Source organism: Parus major, chromosome 2 (genome assembly GCF_001522545.3).
Source record: "Parus major isolate Abel chromosome 2, Parus_major1.1, whole genome shotgun sequence".
Lineage (NCBI taxonomy): Eukaryota > Metazoa > Chordata > Aves > Passeriformes > Paridae > Parus > Parus major.
Window position 1 is genome coordinate 13201759 of NC_031769.1, and position 15442 is coordinate 13217200.

At 37.2% G+C, this 15442-nt stretch overlaps 1 protein-coding gene across 16 annotated transcripts in view; it reads left to right on the plus strand.

The window, feature by feature from the left end:
• The window catches only part of PARD3 (par-3 family cell polarity regulator), a 395821-nt gene that overhangs the window by 138530 nt on the left and 241849 nt on the right, over nt 1-15442 (plus strand). For 11 of the 16 annotated variants that reach the window (XM_033520528.1, XM_033520545.1, XM_033520530.1 and 8 more), the window contains exon 4: nt 7885-8016. The exons of the other annotated variants lie outside the window; for them this stretch is intronic. In XM_033520528.1, coding sequence (XP_033376419.1) covers nt 7885-8016 — 132 coding nt within the window. The remainder of the gene's footprint in view (nt 1-7884; nt 8017-15442) is intronic. 16 annotated transcript variants of the gene reach the window in all.

Sequence of the window (15442 nt, forward strand, 5' to 3'; positions counted from 1 at the left end):
AATATTTGTCTGTCTTGCTTTCTGATTATCGAAGTTGTGTATTGGTGCAAAGCATGTTTGGGTTTTGGCTGAATGTGTAGCTAGCAAGAAGAAATATAAAGTACAATTCTGGTTGCAGGCTGGGCTACCCAGCAGTCTTCAGACATGAGCCTGCAAGTTTTAAACAGTGAACATTTCATAATTTTCTGCTAAATTTGTTGCATTTTTAAATTAACTTATCTACAATGAATGAAGACAAGGCAACCAAGCAGTATAAGAATAAAATTCAGTCATATGTGGAACTAATCAGTGCAAAGGAGTAGTAAAGGAGGAGATGTTAATCTTTAGTTAGTGGGGAAAATCAGCTCCAGTAAATACAGGAATTCATAATCACATTATTATTATTATTATTATTATTATTATTATTATTATTATTATTATTATTATTATTATTATTACTATTATTATTACTATTACTATTACTATTACTATTATTATTACTATTACTACTATTACTACTATTATTACTATTATTACTATTATTATTTATTTCTGTTCTGACTAATTTTGAGGCTGAAACAGAGGTCACTTACCCTGGTTTTGTTTCACAGCCTGGTGGGTTGATCATTGTGTGCTACCATCTAGTTTTATTGTCTCTTTATAAATGAACTCTTCAGCTTTTATATACAGATGTCCAACTTAAGAGCATTGCCTGCTGAGCATGTGAAGTAAATTAAACATGGACAAAAGCTAAATCCATAAGATGAAAAAAAATGGGAAGCTTTTCAGTGTGGGGAAGATCAGTGAGACTGCAAGTAGCCGAGGGTGTGTGTGCTGCTGTAAACTCAGATAAAAGAGAAACACTGCTACAAGCCCCTGGCCTGGTTCCTCTCTAGGCTTTTCTCCACAGATCCTGGGAGGAATTCTGGCCAATTCTGAAATGAATTGGCAAGTTGGATGAGGTGATGGATGCTTTGCTGGGAGCCCAGTGGAGTTCCTGGTCCATATAATCTCACATGGAGGAGAGCAGTGGTGTGGGTGACACTGAGGAATTGTTGGGCGTGTGTGAAGGTACCGCAGGTTTGGGACATTGCCTTTGTGCTTCTGACCTTAGAAACCCAAACCTGCTCCTCTCCAAGCTGGCCAGTGTAGTGAAGAAAGGGGAAAATCCATTAGTTGGAGAAGACAGACTGGTTACCCCATAGCCCAGCCTCCTTTCTTCATTTCAGAACATCAGATGCAAGTTTCTAAACATACAGACAGCCAGTTGCAGCATTTTAGTGGTATGGCCAGCTAAAATCGTCTACTCAACACTTAAAAGGCTACTGCTGGTAGTTTATAAGATATTCTAAATTTCAAGATCTAAATATAGGGTCTTCATGAAGTTTCCTATATTGCCTTGTTTCCCGTTTCTCTTAGCTTCTCAAGTATATTTAATATTGGCATTCTATTTATTAAATCCTATTTTCAGAGACTGCTTTGAAATTAATTAATTAGCAGCTTTTTTTCTCTAATTTCTTGGCTCTCCCAAGAAATCAAATGAATCATGTCAACACTTAAAATAAACAAACAACTTCACAAACTGTATTTTCTCTAAATCCAAATTGGCATAAAACATATAAATTTGGGTACAGAAGCAGATATCTGGTGAAAATGGCAGGACTGTGCATAATGATATTATTGCATTTAAACAGATACCTATATAGATGCATGTATAGGTGTATATACATAAAAACTCTTCAGATGCCTTTAAAGTGGCACAGGAAAAGAGAATATTTACTTGAATGAAAAATAGTAGAAGGGGAAATGGTTTTCTGCATATAATATGTAGAGGAATCAGAGCTGTAGCTTCATGGCACTTTAACTTAACCGGTTCATTGGTTTTTCTCGAAAATGGAATTGTGGAAAGCCATGTCTTTTTAGTTACACTTACAGAAATAAAAGCCAGTTTCTGAACTATAATTTCTGAATATAAACTGCTGCATGTTATTTGAGTGTCTTTGCATTATCCCTTGTGGGGGTTTATTAGGAGATTAATAAGTAAAGAGTGAAAGGAAGAAACAGCTTCTTTCCTGTCCCTCCATCTGAGAAATAAGAGTGCACACTGGAAACTTCTGGCTTTGCATGTGTATGTGCAGAGATCATGACATTTTTCATTTTTGTGTTGTAAACAAGAGAGATCAACAGAATGTTTTGGATAGGCAGTGTCATGTTTTTTAGTATACTCTTAATTTAGCCCATATTCTTCAACACTGAGTGTTTACATATAACACCACTTGCACAGAAAACTGTTTATCATGGCCCATAGTTACTGCTTTTTTTTTAAGGTCAGGCCTGGCTTGTCAGTCAAAGGATAACATGGAATATATAAATTGGAATAGCACAACTCTGAAAATTTCTGAATGTAAGGTGATAGAACTTAAACCGAAGACTGGCTTTTCAATTGCTTTTTTCCTTGTTGGCATCTAATGAGCTCTTTTAGAAGCATAATACATTAATTCCTTTCATGGATCTATACACAGAGGGTCATTTCTGAGACAAGTCCAATTTGAAAATATCCAAATAAATATGGAGTAGTCATTCTTCTCATCTATTTTCACCTTAAATAGGGCATGCAAGCTCTTTATTAGATTACTTTATTTGTATCTTCTCCAAATCAGTTTTCACCAGTTGGAAATGACCCGTGTTCCAGGGTCAGAGCTGACACAAGGCATGAAGCTGTGGTAATTCTTTAATGTGGGAGTCCTCTTTTACTGTACTCCTTGGAGAGTGGCCTCAGATCAAAGGTTTGTGATACTGGGTGACTGTAACTCATTCCTTCTCTCCACTAAATGGCTGGGCTGTATCTGCATTATTGTAGCTTTTGGGGTCATGTTCTTCAGTACACATCAGGAAAAGAGCAGCCTTGGAAAACTGAATCTACTGGGAATAAAAGGAAGCTTATCCAAGCAGTAGTGTCAGTTTCTTAAGACAGTGACTGGTACAATTAGTTTGGAGGTAAACTACTGACATTTGGGAGAAATTGTTGTTAAAAGATGCTATGTTAATAGAGAGAACAGTTCCAGATTTGACATCTGTGTAAGTAGGTTTTTTTTTTTTATAATGGAATTTCTGTTCATGCAGTCTAATTTTGGTTTATTAATTTTATATATGTAACGTATTTCCCACTTAAAATAGACATTATTTGTGCAGCCTTCTTTGTTTTTTGGTTTTGGTTTTTTTAGTAATGCAGATCCATTTGGTCTTATCCCATATTTCTTTGTCTAAAATTCTGTTAAAAAGCAACCGTGAAACCTCAACCAAATAAAAAACTCCAGGAATCTATTTGCTAGATCATCAGACAGCATGGAAAATGGGTGTGTATATTATTTCATTTATAAACAGATGTTTTGATCAGACAGAATTACTTACATAAACTGTGTGAATGTTTTTGTAATTAATTACAGTTTTTAGCACCCTGTCTGAGAGTTACACCAAAGTGTTCAGGGTCTAATGTGTTCATAGTGGAGCATTAAAAGAAAGAAGGACAACCTTTATAACCTTTACAGTGATTCAACCATAATTGCCCTTATTGACATGCATTTGCCCATAATGTTTCAGGTGGAACAACCTCAAAAGACTAAAAAAAGTGCTTTTCTTCATTTCTCATCAGAAATCCTATCTCAGTCTGAGGCCATCACAAGGAACTAAACCAAACAAACAAGCAGCCTTTCCCAAAATGCATAGGATGCAAGGAGAAAGACTGGACAGCAAAAAATGATCACTGCCCGAAATGATCTCTCTTAGTGACAGTCCTAAAGGACACATGGGCTATTTGCTGTAGAAATAATTAAAGTGGGAACTTACTTTGCATTTTTGATTTGTCTTTCAGAGAATTACTTTGAAGAGATCTTCAGTGTATTTTACCCCTGTTATAATGCTGTCTAGTGTAGTTTCATTTTAAATAAGCAACCAAAATTTGCCACACTTTAGGCATTTAGGAGGTGAAGCAAAGGAAAAACCCAGTTTCTTCACTATTTGTAAAGTAGCAAATGGTTTAGTAGATGTGGAACTGTCACCACACCATGTAGGAAATGATGCTGTGGGTTGTGATGCTGGGAGTTTGCAGGGGTACAGCTGCAAGTTAAAAGCACAAGTGAGTTTATGCAATGACAACTAGTAATTGACGTACACAGATCATCCTAATGCAGTCATTTCACTTACAAGCTGCAGAGTCTTTGATGAGACTCTTGTTATATATTACAAATCATCTGAAATTAAAAGTATAGCAAAATTGCTTAATTTTTCCTGTCCCCTTTCACCCACTCCTTCAGCAAGACCCCCCAGGGACACCATGCTGAACTAAATTTTAAAGTGTTAGATTATGTGTCCTCATTAAAATTACTCCAAAATGCTGCAGTTAAGTGTAGTGGTGGTATTATGACTTGGCAGTTTTAATATTATATTGATCCATTTCCATTTCAAACATGATAAAGCTGACATGGCCCATGGTCCCCAAAGATGTTTGGGAAAGAAACTTCTTTTTAAAAAATTAGGGCATTTAATTGTAACTGATGATGCATGTCAGCCCTGGTCCCAGGAGGGCTTACAGCTTCATTTCCAGAAGAAATGGGAATTCCCTGTGTGACCCTGATGGCTTCTGTACCATGAAATCTTCCCCTTTATGGTATTGTAGCTAAAAGTGACACACACCTTTTTCAGCTGGATGTTGGGAGTGCATGCTAAAGCTAAAGCTAGATCATGCTGAAGACAAGTACAGCTTTCTGGATTAGCACTTGAATATTTTACAGAAAAAATCCCCTAACAATATATATGTTAAATAGCAGCATCACACCTGTCTCAGTAAATCCCAATATCTGAGCTGCAGCGGTGTTTTTTCACCCATACATTTATAGTTTGCCAGCACAGCTGTCTTTGAATTAGCTCTGGCAGTAATGGAAACCCCTGCAAGTATGGGGTTACAGGTAGCCAGGAGCACCCTAAGGCTGTGTGGTGTAGGTGTCTGTGAGAAGGATGGTGTGTGGCAGTGCTGAGTGCTGATCCTGCTGCTCCTCCTCTAGCTTGGTGCTTGTCCCAGTGCTGTCACTCCTGGGGTACAGAGCTGTTTGCCAGAAGGCAGTAACAAAGAAAGGAGTGGAGGGCTTGTCTGTGGATCTTCTAATATTTCTCTGTTTGGCTAACACCAACATAACTGTGTGTGATTGCAGCACTGGTATTTTATTCCAATCTGATAATAGCACTATTTTGAACCTCTGAAGAAAGGTGAGAGGTGAAAGTGCTAAGAAACAAAGAGTTACAGAAACTACATCTCTCTACCATTCTAGCTTTTATTCCTGCAGTCAGAAAGAATTGCTGAGAGACTTGGATGTCTTCTGTATAAAATGAACTGATTTAAGTCTTAGCAGGAGAAAGGTAATCTTCTACAGAAGGGAGCTACAAGCAGAAATACTTTGGTAGGTGGGATTGAATGTACTCTTCCTGTCAGCACAGATAATATTAGGCATAAACTCTTGGCAAAATCCTTGATATTAGTATAGATACACAAAACAGAGGCCTAATTTAACTCTCTTAGCTTAGATAATTTCCCTGACATTGAGTGCTGTGATACTTGAGACTTTTTGCAGCACAAATTTCCAGTGTAGACTTTGTGCGAAGTGACTGTTCATTTTGATTCTGAGACCTGGTGACTGAGTGATTTAAGAACAGCACATCACTACATGAACATCTTTCCTTCTCCTCTGCTCTTGCGAAACACTCCTGTGCAGGCACAATGGATGCTGTGTGGAGAGAGGTCTTTGTGTTTTATAAATAAAAATATCTTTCTGAAAAGTTTCTGTTGAACATTGTAAGTGGGAATCAATAAAAAATGGAATTATCTATAAAGTACAGAAATACAGAAAACATATTTCATAGGAAGAAATTTCTTTTCATTCAGACTAGGTGATGGTTGTCAGGTACTGGGTTATTGTTAGGTGACAAAAACTCATGCACCAACTGTATGGGTGGTTTTGTGCATAAAATAATTTTTCATTATTTCTTTGTCAGATTCTGAATTTGTTGTTATATCTGCCCACCACTTTGAACAAGAGAAATTGTTCTTTTGGCTTATAGGAACTGTGCCACCCCTGTCACCTGAAGAGGAGAATTGAATAAGAGAAGCAACAGGAAAAAAAAATCAATTTGTACACACCATTCCCTGGCTTTTATGGCATTTGCTGTACAAAGCTGACTTCCCCTTTTTAAGCAAAGCACTGAGCAAGTTTCTAGTTTGCTGTGTGGTTAACCAGCACTGGATTACTGGCTTGTTTTTAGTTGCTGAAAAACACAAAGTTTTTGCTCATTTGTGCAGAGTAAAGTAATTTATGATGGTTATTCGTTATGCTGGTTACCTGTGCAAAAATACTTTTACAAGGTTATCTTTTGCTGGATGAATTGAAGCTTTAATGTCTTGAAATGGAAGACTATTTTATACTACAATGTCTTTCAAGAAAATAAGTTATTATAAATTAAGAAAGCTTAAGTTTAATATGTCTGGGAAAAGACTGGTCTTGCACAGGAAGCTTTGGAAAACTGCTGTATTTCACAGTTACACTAACACCTGAATTTCTAAGCAAAACCTCTCATATATTTCCAAGAAATAACGTTGTGAAGGACAACTATAAAGGAATTGATGCTGTATCTAGAATATTGGACTAATATTGTTCCAGGACAAAGAAATACCAGTATGGCAAACAGGGAAAGGAAATATTCCTTTCCTGATGGAAATGAAGTATTGATTTAAGAGGGGGTCAAAAATCTGCTCTGTGCTATTAATACAGAAAATAATAACTTAGCTGCAAATGTGCACTGGTGTTTGTTTATTATTTTAGAGGGTTTTGAGATTCCAAAAATCAGTAATATTGCAAAATATGTAGGACTACAATCCTGTTTTAAAAATAGGTACTCTCTCTAAATTATCTGATTTGGCATGAAGATAGACAAACAATGACTGGAAAAAAATACTCTGCTTCTGAAGGAAGCCTAATTATATATATTAGTGTATATTTATAATTCTCTTTTGAAAAGCTAAGTAGAATTTTAGCTCCATGTATTATTTCAGCTGGAAGGAGCTAAGCTATGTAAGCTATCAGTATCACTGATTTTAAGCTGAAGGTAACTCCCATCATTAAGAATCTGCCTCTATGCTTACGTTGGTTTTTAGTGATCAGACTGGGTAAGGACTAATAACCTTTAGAAGCTGAAGAATTTGTAGAGCTTGTAGGAAAGATGTGCAGACAAATTCATCAATTAAAAAGAAAGAGAAAAATTATCAGTCTCAGTAGGATCAGTGTATCTCTGTCAGCACAACCTCCATCTGCTGCTGTTCTACAATGTGACTGTGTTTGTATACCTTCAGGCAAACCAGGCAGAGCATTAGTATGTGAAATATTAAATTCAAGTTTTGAACTCTAAAATTAATTCTAAAGGACAGTACCTGGAGCAGCTAGACTGCTTTGATTGTAAAATTGATTACATACAGAGACTTGGGAAAATTACATAGTGGCCACTGGATGGGCTCATTTGGTACATTTGCTCTCAGTGAGAATGAACTGAGGAGCATGATGCCCTGAAAGCCTTGTTGTGTATGTACTTGAGAATCTGTGCACTAGGGGTCTGAGGCTGGAAAAAGAGGAAGGGAAGCATGAGTGGGTGGAAGATCTACAACTCCACCAAAGCTTTCTTTGGGCATCCCTGGCATTAAGGAATGGGAGCTCTTGCCCTTGAGTGGCCGAGCAGTCGCGCTGTGCGTGGGTCCAGTCCTTGGGTCCAGTCTTCCTTTTGTAATCGTTTAATAACCAGCTGCATTGGTAATGTGCAAGGACTGGTTGTTTTTTATAAGACACTTTTTTGTTTCTTTTAAACTAGAAAGATGAAAACTACAGAAGCCTACCACGAGATTCTAGTAGCTGGTCTAACCAGTTTCAGAGAGACAATGCTCGTTCATCGTTAAGTGCCAGTCATCCCATGGTGGACAAGTGGCTGGAGAGGCAAGAACAGGTAATATATATGTATATATATATATATTACTTTATCAGTCTAATCTTTATGCTACTCCAAGCTATTACAAGGAAGTGTATTCTTACCTGACATAGGCTCCCCAAGCATGATAGAGGCACCAGCAGTATGCTGACTAAATTTATATGGGATTCCTCCTGCATCAAAAAAAACCCTGCATTGAGACTGAAATGGACACCTGAAAATCATTTAATTTCTGGGTTCATAAACACATTCCTATAGTATGTGGAGTGCTGCTGTTCTTCACAACTGATACAACAGGGGTATTTTAATTAGTATTATTTGGATAAATAAGCACTCTGCCATTGAAATCCAATAATAATTCTACCTGATAGACAAATGTGGGTCAGTTTTGGCACTGTACTTTTAAATACTTGTTATTTTTAACACCATAAAACATATTAATTATAAATCTTAAGACAGTATTTGTTTAGTGTGTATTTATAATGCTTTTTATCTTAGGCTTTTTGGAGACGCTTAGCAGTTCCAATTTGTGGTTGTTTTTAATCTATTTATTTCTTAATTTATTGATAATGTGGTATTCATGGAGGTTTAAAGGTCTGAAATTCAAATTACCTAGAAATCACTTCATGTCTTCGTATATGCCTGAAATTTTCAAAGAAGTGTCTTCAGATGTATACAGAAAATGCATCTTTAATATGGAAATTGGAAATACAGCAGCAAGCTCATATGTAGGGTAGTGCATTTTTCATCTTTATGCTGTGTGCCATGAAAATCTGAATTTTTGCATTGGACAAAAATGTACAAATTTTCTATTTTACAGCAATAGGACATGAACCCAGAATTTGCTTTATACAGAAGAGCCTTAAAATGAAATTTGCCATTTGACACAGCCCAGGCTTTGTTACACTGTGCTGTGTGAATGGAGGGGAAGGTTTATAATCCAGCATTGTGCTGGTGTCCTGGGATTTATCTCCTTTACTCCCAAATCCCTTACTGATATTTGAAGTTTGGCATTGGCAAATCATAGCATACTCCAAACATTCTTTATTCAAGCCCATTTTTAGTTTAAAAGGAGTTTAAATAATATCACAGAGCATAAAAACCCCCCTAAACCTTCTCCCAAATGTGAGTTACTAACTACTTTTATGGCTTGTAATTATCTGCAAATTAATTGTGTTCTATGTTCTATGAGGAAAATTCTGTCTTTAGTCTTTTTATTCTTTCCTCTGCACATTTAATGCCAGTGTTCTTTCCATTGCTGTTTTCCTCCAAGATGATAGAGCGTTAGGTTGGTTGAAGAGAGCTGCTGTCTCTGTATCAGCCTGTGTTGAAGGGGAAAGTCAGTGCCCAGATTTGAAGGCAGCTCCTGTGTTGGTTCTGCTTGTTTGATGTTGAGGCGTATTTCCATGCATCATTAGATTTGCACTAAGGCAGTTAATGAAACTGTTGTCTCAGCAAAAGAAGTTGGATTAGAAATCTTAATAGTTATCATCTTGTAAAATGTCGGGTACATGAAATTTTAATATATGATGTTTCATATTAAAGCTTTGTGTTGATTTTAGTCTCTGAACAGCTTAACTAGTTCAATTTGTTCACCAATTAGGTAAATAATTTGCCACTAGTGGTAGGCTGGAAACATATTTGTTACCAGAGTTAACTGTTTGCAGTTTGAAATTGTAAATATGATGTTTCTTTAGAGCAAGTTCTCTGCTTTTTGTTTTTGTTTGTTTGTAGTGATGTTTTGTTTTTTTAGAGAGAGAGAGAGAGAGGCTTTATTCTTTGAATATGTTAAATGATTCTGCATGTACCTGGAAGATCAGGATCCTTTTGCAGTTTCATATCAGCAGGATAATTAATTAGATTGAAACCTGTTTAGCAGGATACATACTGGAGAAGAAAGTCTGTTGGGAGAGTGGGATGCACTGTAGGGAAGAAAGGAAGGGCCTGGTAGGGGCTGGAGTAGCTGCAGACAGAGATATTCTTCCACACCTTTTGGCGTTTTTAATACCTTCTTCAGTATCCTCTGTGGGATGTCGTTTCCCGCTGGTGAAACCGTCACTTCTGAGAAGGGGGAGCTCAAGCAGTGAGGTTGCAATCTGGCATAATTAATTAATTTAGCAACTTCCAGTTGTATTCCTGTGCGCTCAGCAAAGCTGTGGAGGGCTGGAGTCCCCGCCAGGACGTGCATGAAGAGTTGCAGACAGCGTGTCTGGCACCAAGGGCAAGGCAGCAACAGGGCCAAGAAATCTCTAGGGCTGAGCCCATTACAGATACCAGGGGTATTAATAGTCCTGATCTAACCTGCCTTTATGGCTCTTTAGAGAAGATGGTAGAAAACATTGGGTTTATCTTGCAGATTCCAGAAACCTTCTGTTGGATGAATGCTCTTCTGTCTGAACTCAAATTACTTCTCTCAAAGCTGACCTCATCTCTTTCTTTTGAATATAACACAAGAAAGAATTCCAGGGTGATCTTTGTCACCTTCTAGCCTAAATGAACATTCACTGGAATTATGTTTTGAAAGTCTGATGTGCTGAAGAAGTACAATTACTTTTGTGTGGACCTCATTTCCTTTAAACAGCACAAGAGAGCAAACTGTAATTCTGTAGCATCACAACTCATGGTGAAGATGAAATGAGAGACATTGTTTCTAGGAAACCATTATAAACCATTATAGCAGGGAGCAGAGATTAATAAGGGCATAGAATTAGATATGTTCAAGTAGGTGTTAGAGAAGTAGTTCTGTAAACCTGTCTGGGCTTTATTACCTAAAAATGGAGGAATGTATGAAGCCCGTTAAAATTTCTGGCAGTAATTACTTTTACTCATATCTGTTGAGTTTTACTTGGGCTCTAGTAAATTAGAGTGATATATCAAATAAATGGAAAAGATTGTCTGGTTTATGAGTACTTTAAGGTCTTCTGGTTGGATGTGCTGGTTAGCTGTATCTGCCTAGCAATTGTTCCCAGTTAGTTCCAGATACCTGTGGTTGATGGTAAATGATCCATGTATTTCTCAGTAACTTCTGAGTTTTTTTCAAGCCCATGAGATAAGTTATATGAAACTCTCTACAAAAGAATCATTTCACCACTATGGAGCCAAAAATGCAAAATCAGTTTCAGAATACATTTAGAAAGATAAGGATTTTCAAGGAACTTTTTACAAGAGCACATAGTGATAGGACAAAGGGGAATGGCTTTAAACTGACAGAGAATAGGCTTAGATTAGATATAAGGAAGAAATGTTTCACTAGGAGGACAGTGAGGTACTGAAACTAATTGCTCTAATAAGTTGTGGATGCCCCATCCCATCAGGTCCAGGTTGGATGGGGCTCTGAGCAACCTGGTCTAGCGAAAGGTGCCTCTGCCCATGGCAGTGGGGCTGGAGCTATAGGTGATCTTTAAGGTCAATTCCAACTCAAACTATTCTGTGATTCTATGATTGTATTTTTTATTCTCTCACTCAATTAATTCTTTTTTACAGATTTTCACAGATTTACTAGGAAAAAAAAAAGTGCAATCTTTAATTTGATTCTCACCTATCTTTAAAAAAGAAAAAGTTGGTTTTTATTCTTCACCTTGCCCTCCACAACACCTTCCTTTTTCCCACAGAAACCATACTTTAAAGAATAGTTGAAAAATCTTATTTTCTCTGAAATTTATTCATATATGTGGTAATGTCCCTTTTATTTGAGAACTCTTTCTTCCCTCCGTTCATCTCAAGACCTGCTTGGGCCCTGATCAAATCTGGCCTCATGCTGTTTCATACCAGGGAGACATGAAAGGGAATGCGTGAAAGAGTTAAAGTTTTCACCAACTCCTTAAGTTAAGGTACACAGAAACTTTCTCTCAGGTGGTCATTTTTGTTTTATTAGCCAAATATCAGAACTGACAGCAAACAAGACACCTTGAATGAAACAGGATATTCCTTGCTCAGCTGGTTGGGAATGGGTAAGAGGACAGCAGGAGAGGAAATCATAAAACAGCCTCATTTAAGTATGAAGAAGTTGATCAGATTTGCAAGTACAATGAGTTTAGTATAGTTTACTTAACTATAATTTTCTCTCTTTCCCTCTCTCTATATATGTATTTATACATTTATGTATTTGGTGTATTTATTGGTGCATGAAAACAAGGTAGGAGATGGAGTAAAAATTCCATAGTTACTACTGAAAAACATGTCTGATTCCAAAGTGCCTGTAGCTTTCTGGTCCAGCAAAAGCCAGAGACTGGAGCAACTCAAATGCGTTCTGAAATGGCAAGAGGAGCTGGTTACTACTGCTGTCTTCTTAAGCAGAGCTGTGCTGCATAGAACACTTCCCTAAGTTATTTTTGTTCATGACATCTGTCCATAGTAATCTGGTACAGTTTCTCTGGTTCCTGTTGCAGCGGGATCAGACGTGGAAGCAGCAGATGGGTCTTGTATCTCCAGCTGCAGAGTACCTACCTTCAGCTTGTATTTTCAGCAAAATAAGGCCTGCTTTTGATATCATTGAATATGCTCTCTTCAAACATTTGGATACTATAAATTAATGCATTTCAGCACTGTCAGTTGAAAAAAAATATAATCAAAGCTTCAGAGGCAGGTTGGTGATTTAAACCACTAATTTCATGTGAATTTGTCAAATTTTCATGTAACACCAAACAACCTGTTTCTGTTTCATGCCTTAAGGAAGAAGGCAGCAATACTGCTCATTTATTTTGTTTATTTTTAAATGTTTTATAGAGTTATAGCTAATGTATATATTTTGTTTTCACTAGTGTACCTCTTCTGTTCTTCTCCTTATCTGACAGGTGTATTTTGACTTTTTTTTTCCCCCCTAAGTTTTATCTTTTATTGTGACTGTCACTGCAGTGGAGGGGTCTGTGAATTCTGTTTCATGGCCTGAAGATGGGGGAGGCTCGGGTTGAGGCTCTTACCTCAAACTCCTCACATGTAGAGGTTGAAACTGGAGTAAAAATTATTATAATTATAATATAGGAGTTATTGTATAGGAGTTGAGCTTAAAGATTTGAAAAAAGGGATAGCTAGGCTTCAGTTAGGGGAGTCCATTCTGTAGCAGAATTAGATTATCCATTCCGCTGTAAAATGTCAGGGTAGAGTCTACTGCTTTCCTCTCTCCAAGGACCATGGACTTCATAATTTGTCTCTTGTCATACCAACTTCAATGAACATAGAACCCTGGCAGCATATACATTATAAAATACAAAGATGTTTTTAAAGCTTATCAAACTCCCTATAAAGGATATGTATCACTAAAATAGAAAAATGCATGTGTTCAGAGCTCTAGGTATAATGCAGAGAGCTCGCTTTTTGGGGAGCTGTCAGTGGAGGTCCCACATGAAAAGAGGACAATGTGTGTGTGTAACCATGAGGTTGTCCAGCGTTTGTGAAACTAGGCAAGAACACTGAGGCTGATCATGGGAGGAGTAAATGTAACCAAATGTCATGTGTTAGGTTGTTTCTGGCTTGGCACATGATTTAGTAGTCAGCAATTGGGCATAGTTCTAACCAGGGGCAGGTAGAAGTGACCAGTGCACTGGTGGAGGATTTACATAAGGTTTGTGTTAATCAAAGAGTTGGTTGGATGACCTCAAAGTGCCCCTGCACGAGTTCAAAGTCTCCCCATATCCACTTGCAAATAAAGGCTTTTCCACTACTTGAGATGGGTTCTTGGTCCTGTGATCACACTGGCTTCCCTCTGATATGGCTGCCAACACCCTGCTACAGTTTTGCAGTTTGTTTCTTCTGGATTTTGTACTGTGAAGATGGTGAAAAGCTTGTTTTGGCCAAATAATATTTTCTCTTAGCTGGTGCTGCTACAGGTAATTAGGTATTGACTGCTCCCTTTATTTCTTTATATTGGCAAGATATGAACTATTTCTGAGCTCAAATGCTCAGATGAAATGTAAGCTATCAAGTGCTGGCTTCTCAACCTCCACTCAGCATGAACAGGGACAATTATAACTCAGTAAGGACAGTGTTTTGAGGCAGCCAAATGCCCTGTCTGGCTGCCAGATGAGCATCCTGACATCTTGGAGCTGTTACTAAATACACATGTAATAATGTTTTCCTTATTTTTTTCTCCTTTTTTCTTTGTCAAATCACCCCATGGAATATTTTGTATATATAATATGGTCAAAATTTTAATGCAATTTCTAATAGCTTTTGACTTCCCATAAGACTGTTGTGGTATTGGGGTATCACTGATCTGTGATAATTACCACAAGTAATTATTCTCTAGATTTGTTTCACTGTTCTCCCCCGTTTCTTTTATTAGATAGGAAAAAACTGGTGTGCATAGTGAGCTCCAAAATGAGAAACCTGTATTTCAGTGATTATAATGTGAACACTTACAAACCTGTATTTCAGTGATTATAATGTGAACACTTACAAAAACGACCCAAACTCCTGTTGTTTATCACTGGAGTATGCATCCAGGCTGGATGTGCTGAGCTGCTTCCAGCAGCTGGTGATGGACCCAGCTCCCACAAACCCATCTTGACTTGGGAATTGCTGGAGTTGGTTCTGTTACTTGTCAGAATGCTTGAAAAGAGGCAGGGAAGGGGAAACAAGCTCTTATGGTGGGCATGTAAGTTCTCTTTATCTCTTTATCGTTTTTGCTTTTAAGGTTAAAATTTTGACCATGTTTTTCTGTGGTGAGAATCAGAATCATAGGTCTGTTCTAGGTTTAGATCTGACTTGATTCAGATCCAGATTTCTAAATCTAATTGTGATTTCCATATTTAAAATAAATTTGGTTTTTAAGTCCTATCTTGATCTTTTTCTGAATTTTTTGTATTCCTACACCCATAGATGAGTTTCCCAAACTCATCATAGATAGTCTCCCAAACTCAAAATAATATCTGTGTTTTCCTGCATAAACCTTAGATACGAGTATGTTAATACAGATGTTTGTTGAATATTCTCTGAATTTTTGTGTATAACCACAGAAACAAAGAAGCCCTTGAAGAGAAATACTTCTTTTTATGCCGAATGCATCAGTATGTACAGAGATAGAATCAAATTTCAAGATACAACCAAGACAGAATGTATTAGTCATAAGAAAATATAAATGTGGAATTTATAAGTCTGTGCACTTTCATAGAAGATGGATATTTCTGGACATGATCCTAATTGTGTATTTTGGAGAGAGAAGACTCTTCTTATTTGTCTTGGAGTCATGAACAGATTTGAAGTTGTTTTTCAGTGCTGAGGATTTCAGTTTATATGAGGTAGGAGGTTGGAATAAACAACTTTATTGCTTGGGGACAGCTGTATTGGTGATGCTTTTATAAACACTGTTTCATGCTGGCATCTATCTTGTTCTCCTTTCAAAAATAATATGTCATTTCATACTGTGTATTAAATAGGTGAGACAGTTGGGGGCTACAGTCTACTTTCAGTTATAAGCTGCAGTGTAGATACAAATTCAGAGGCAGAA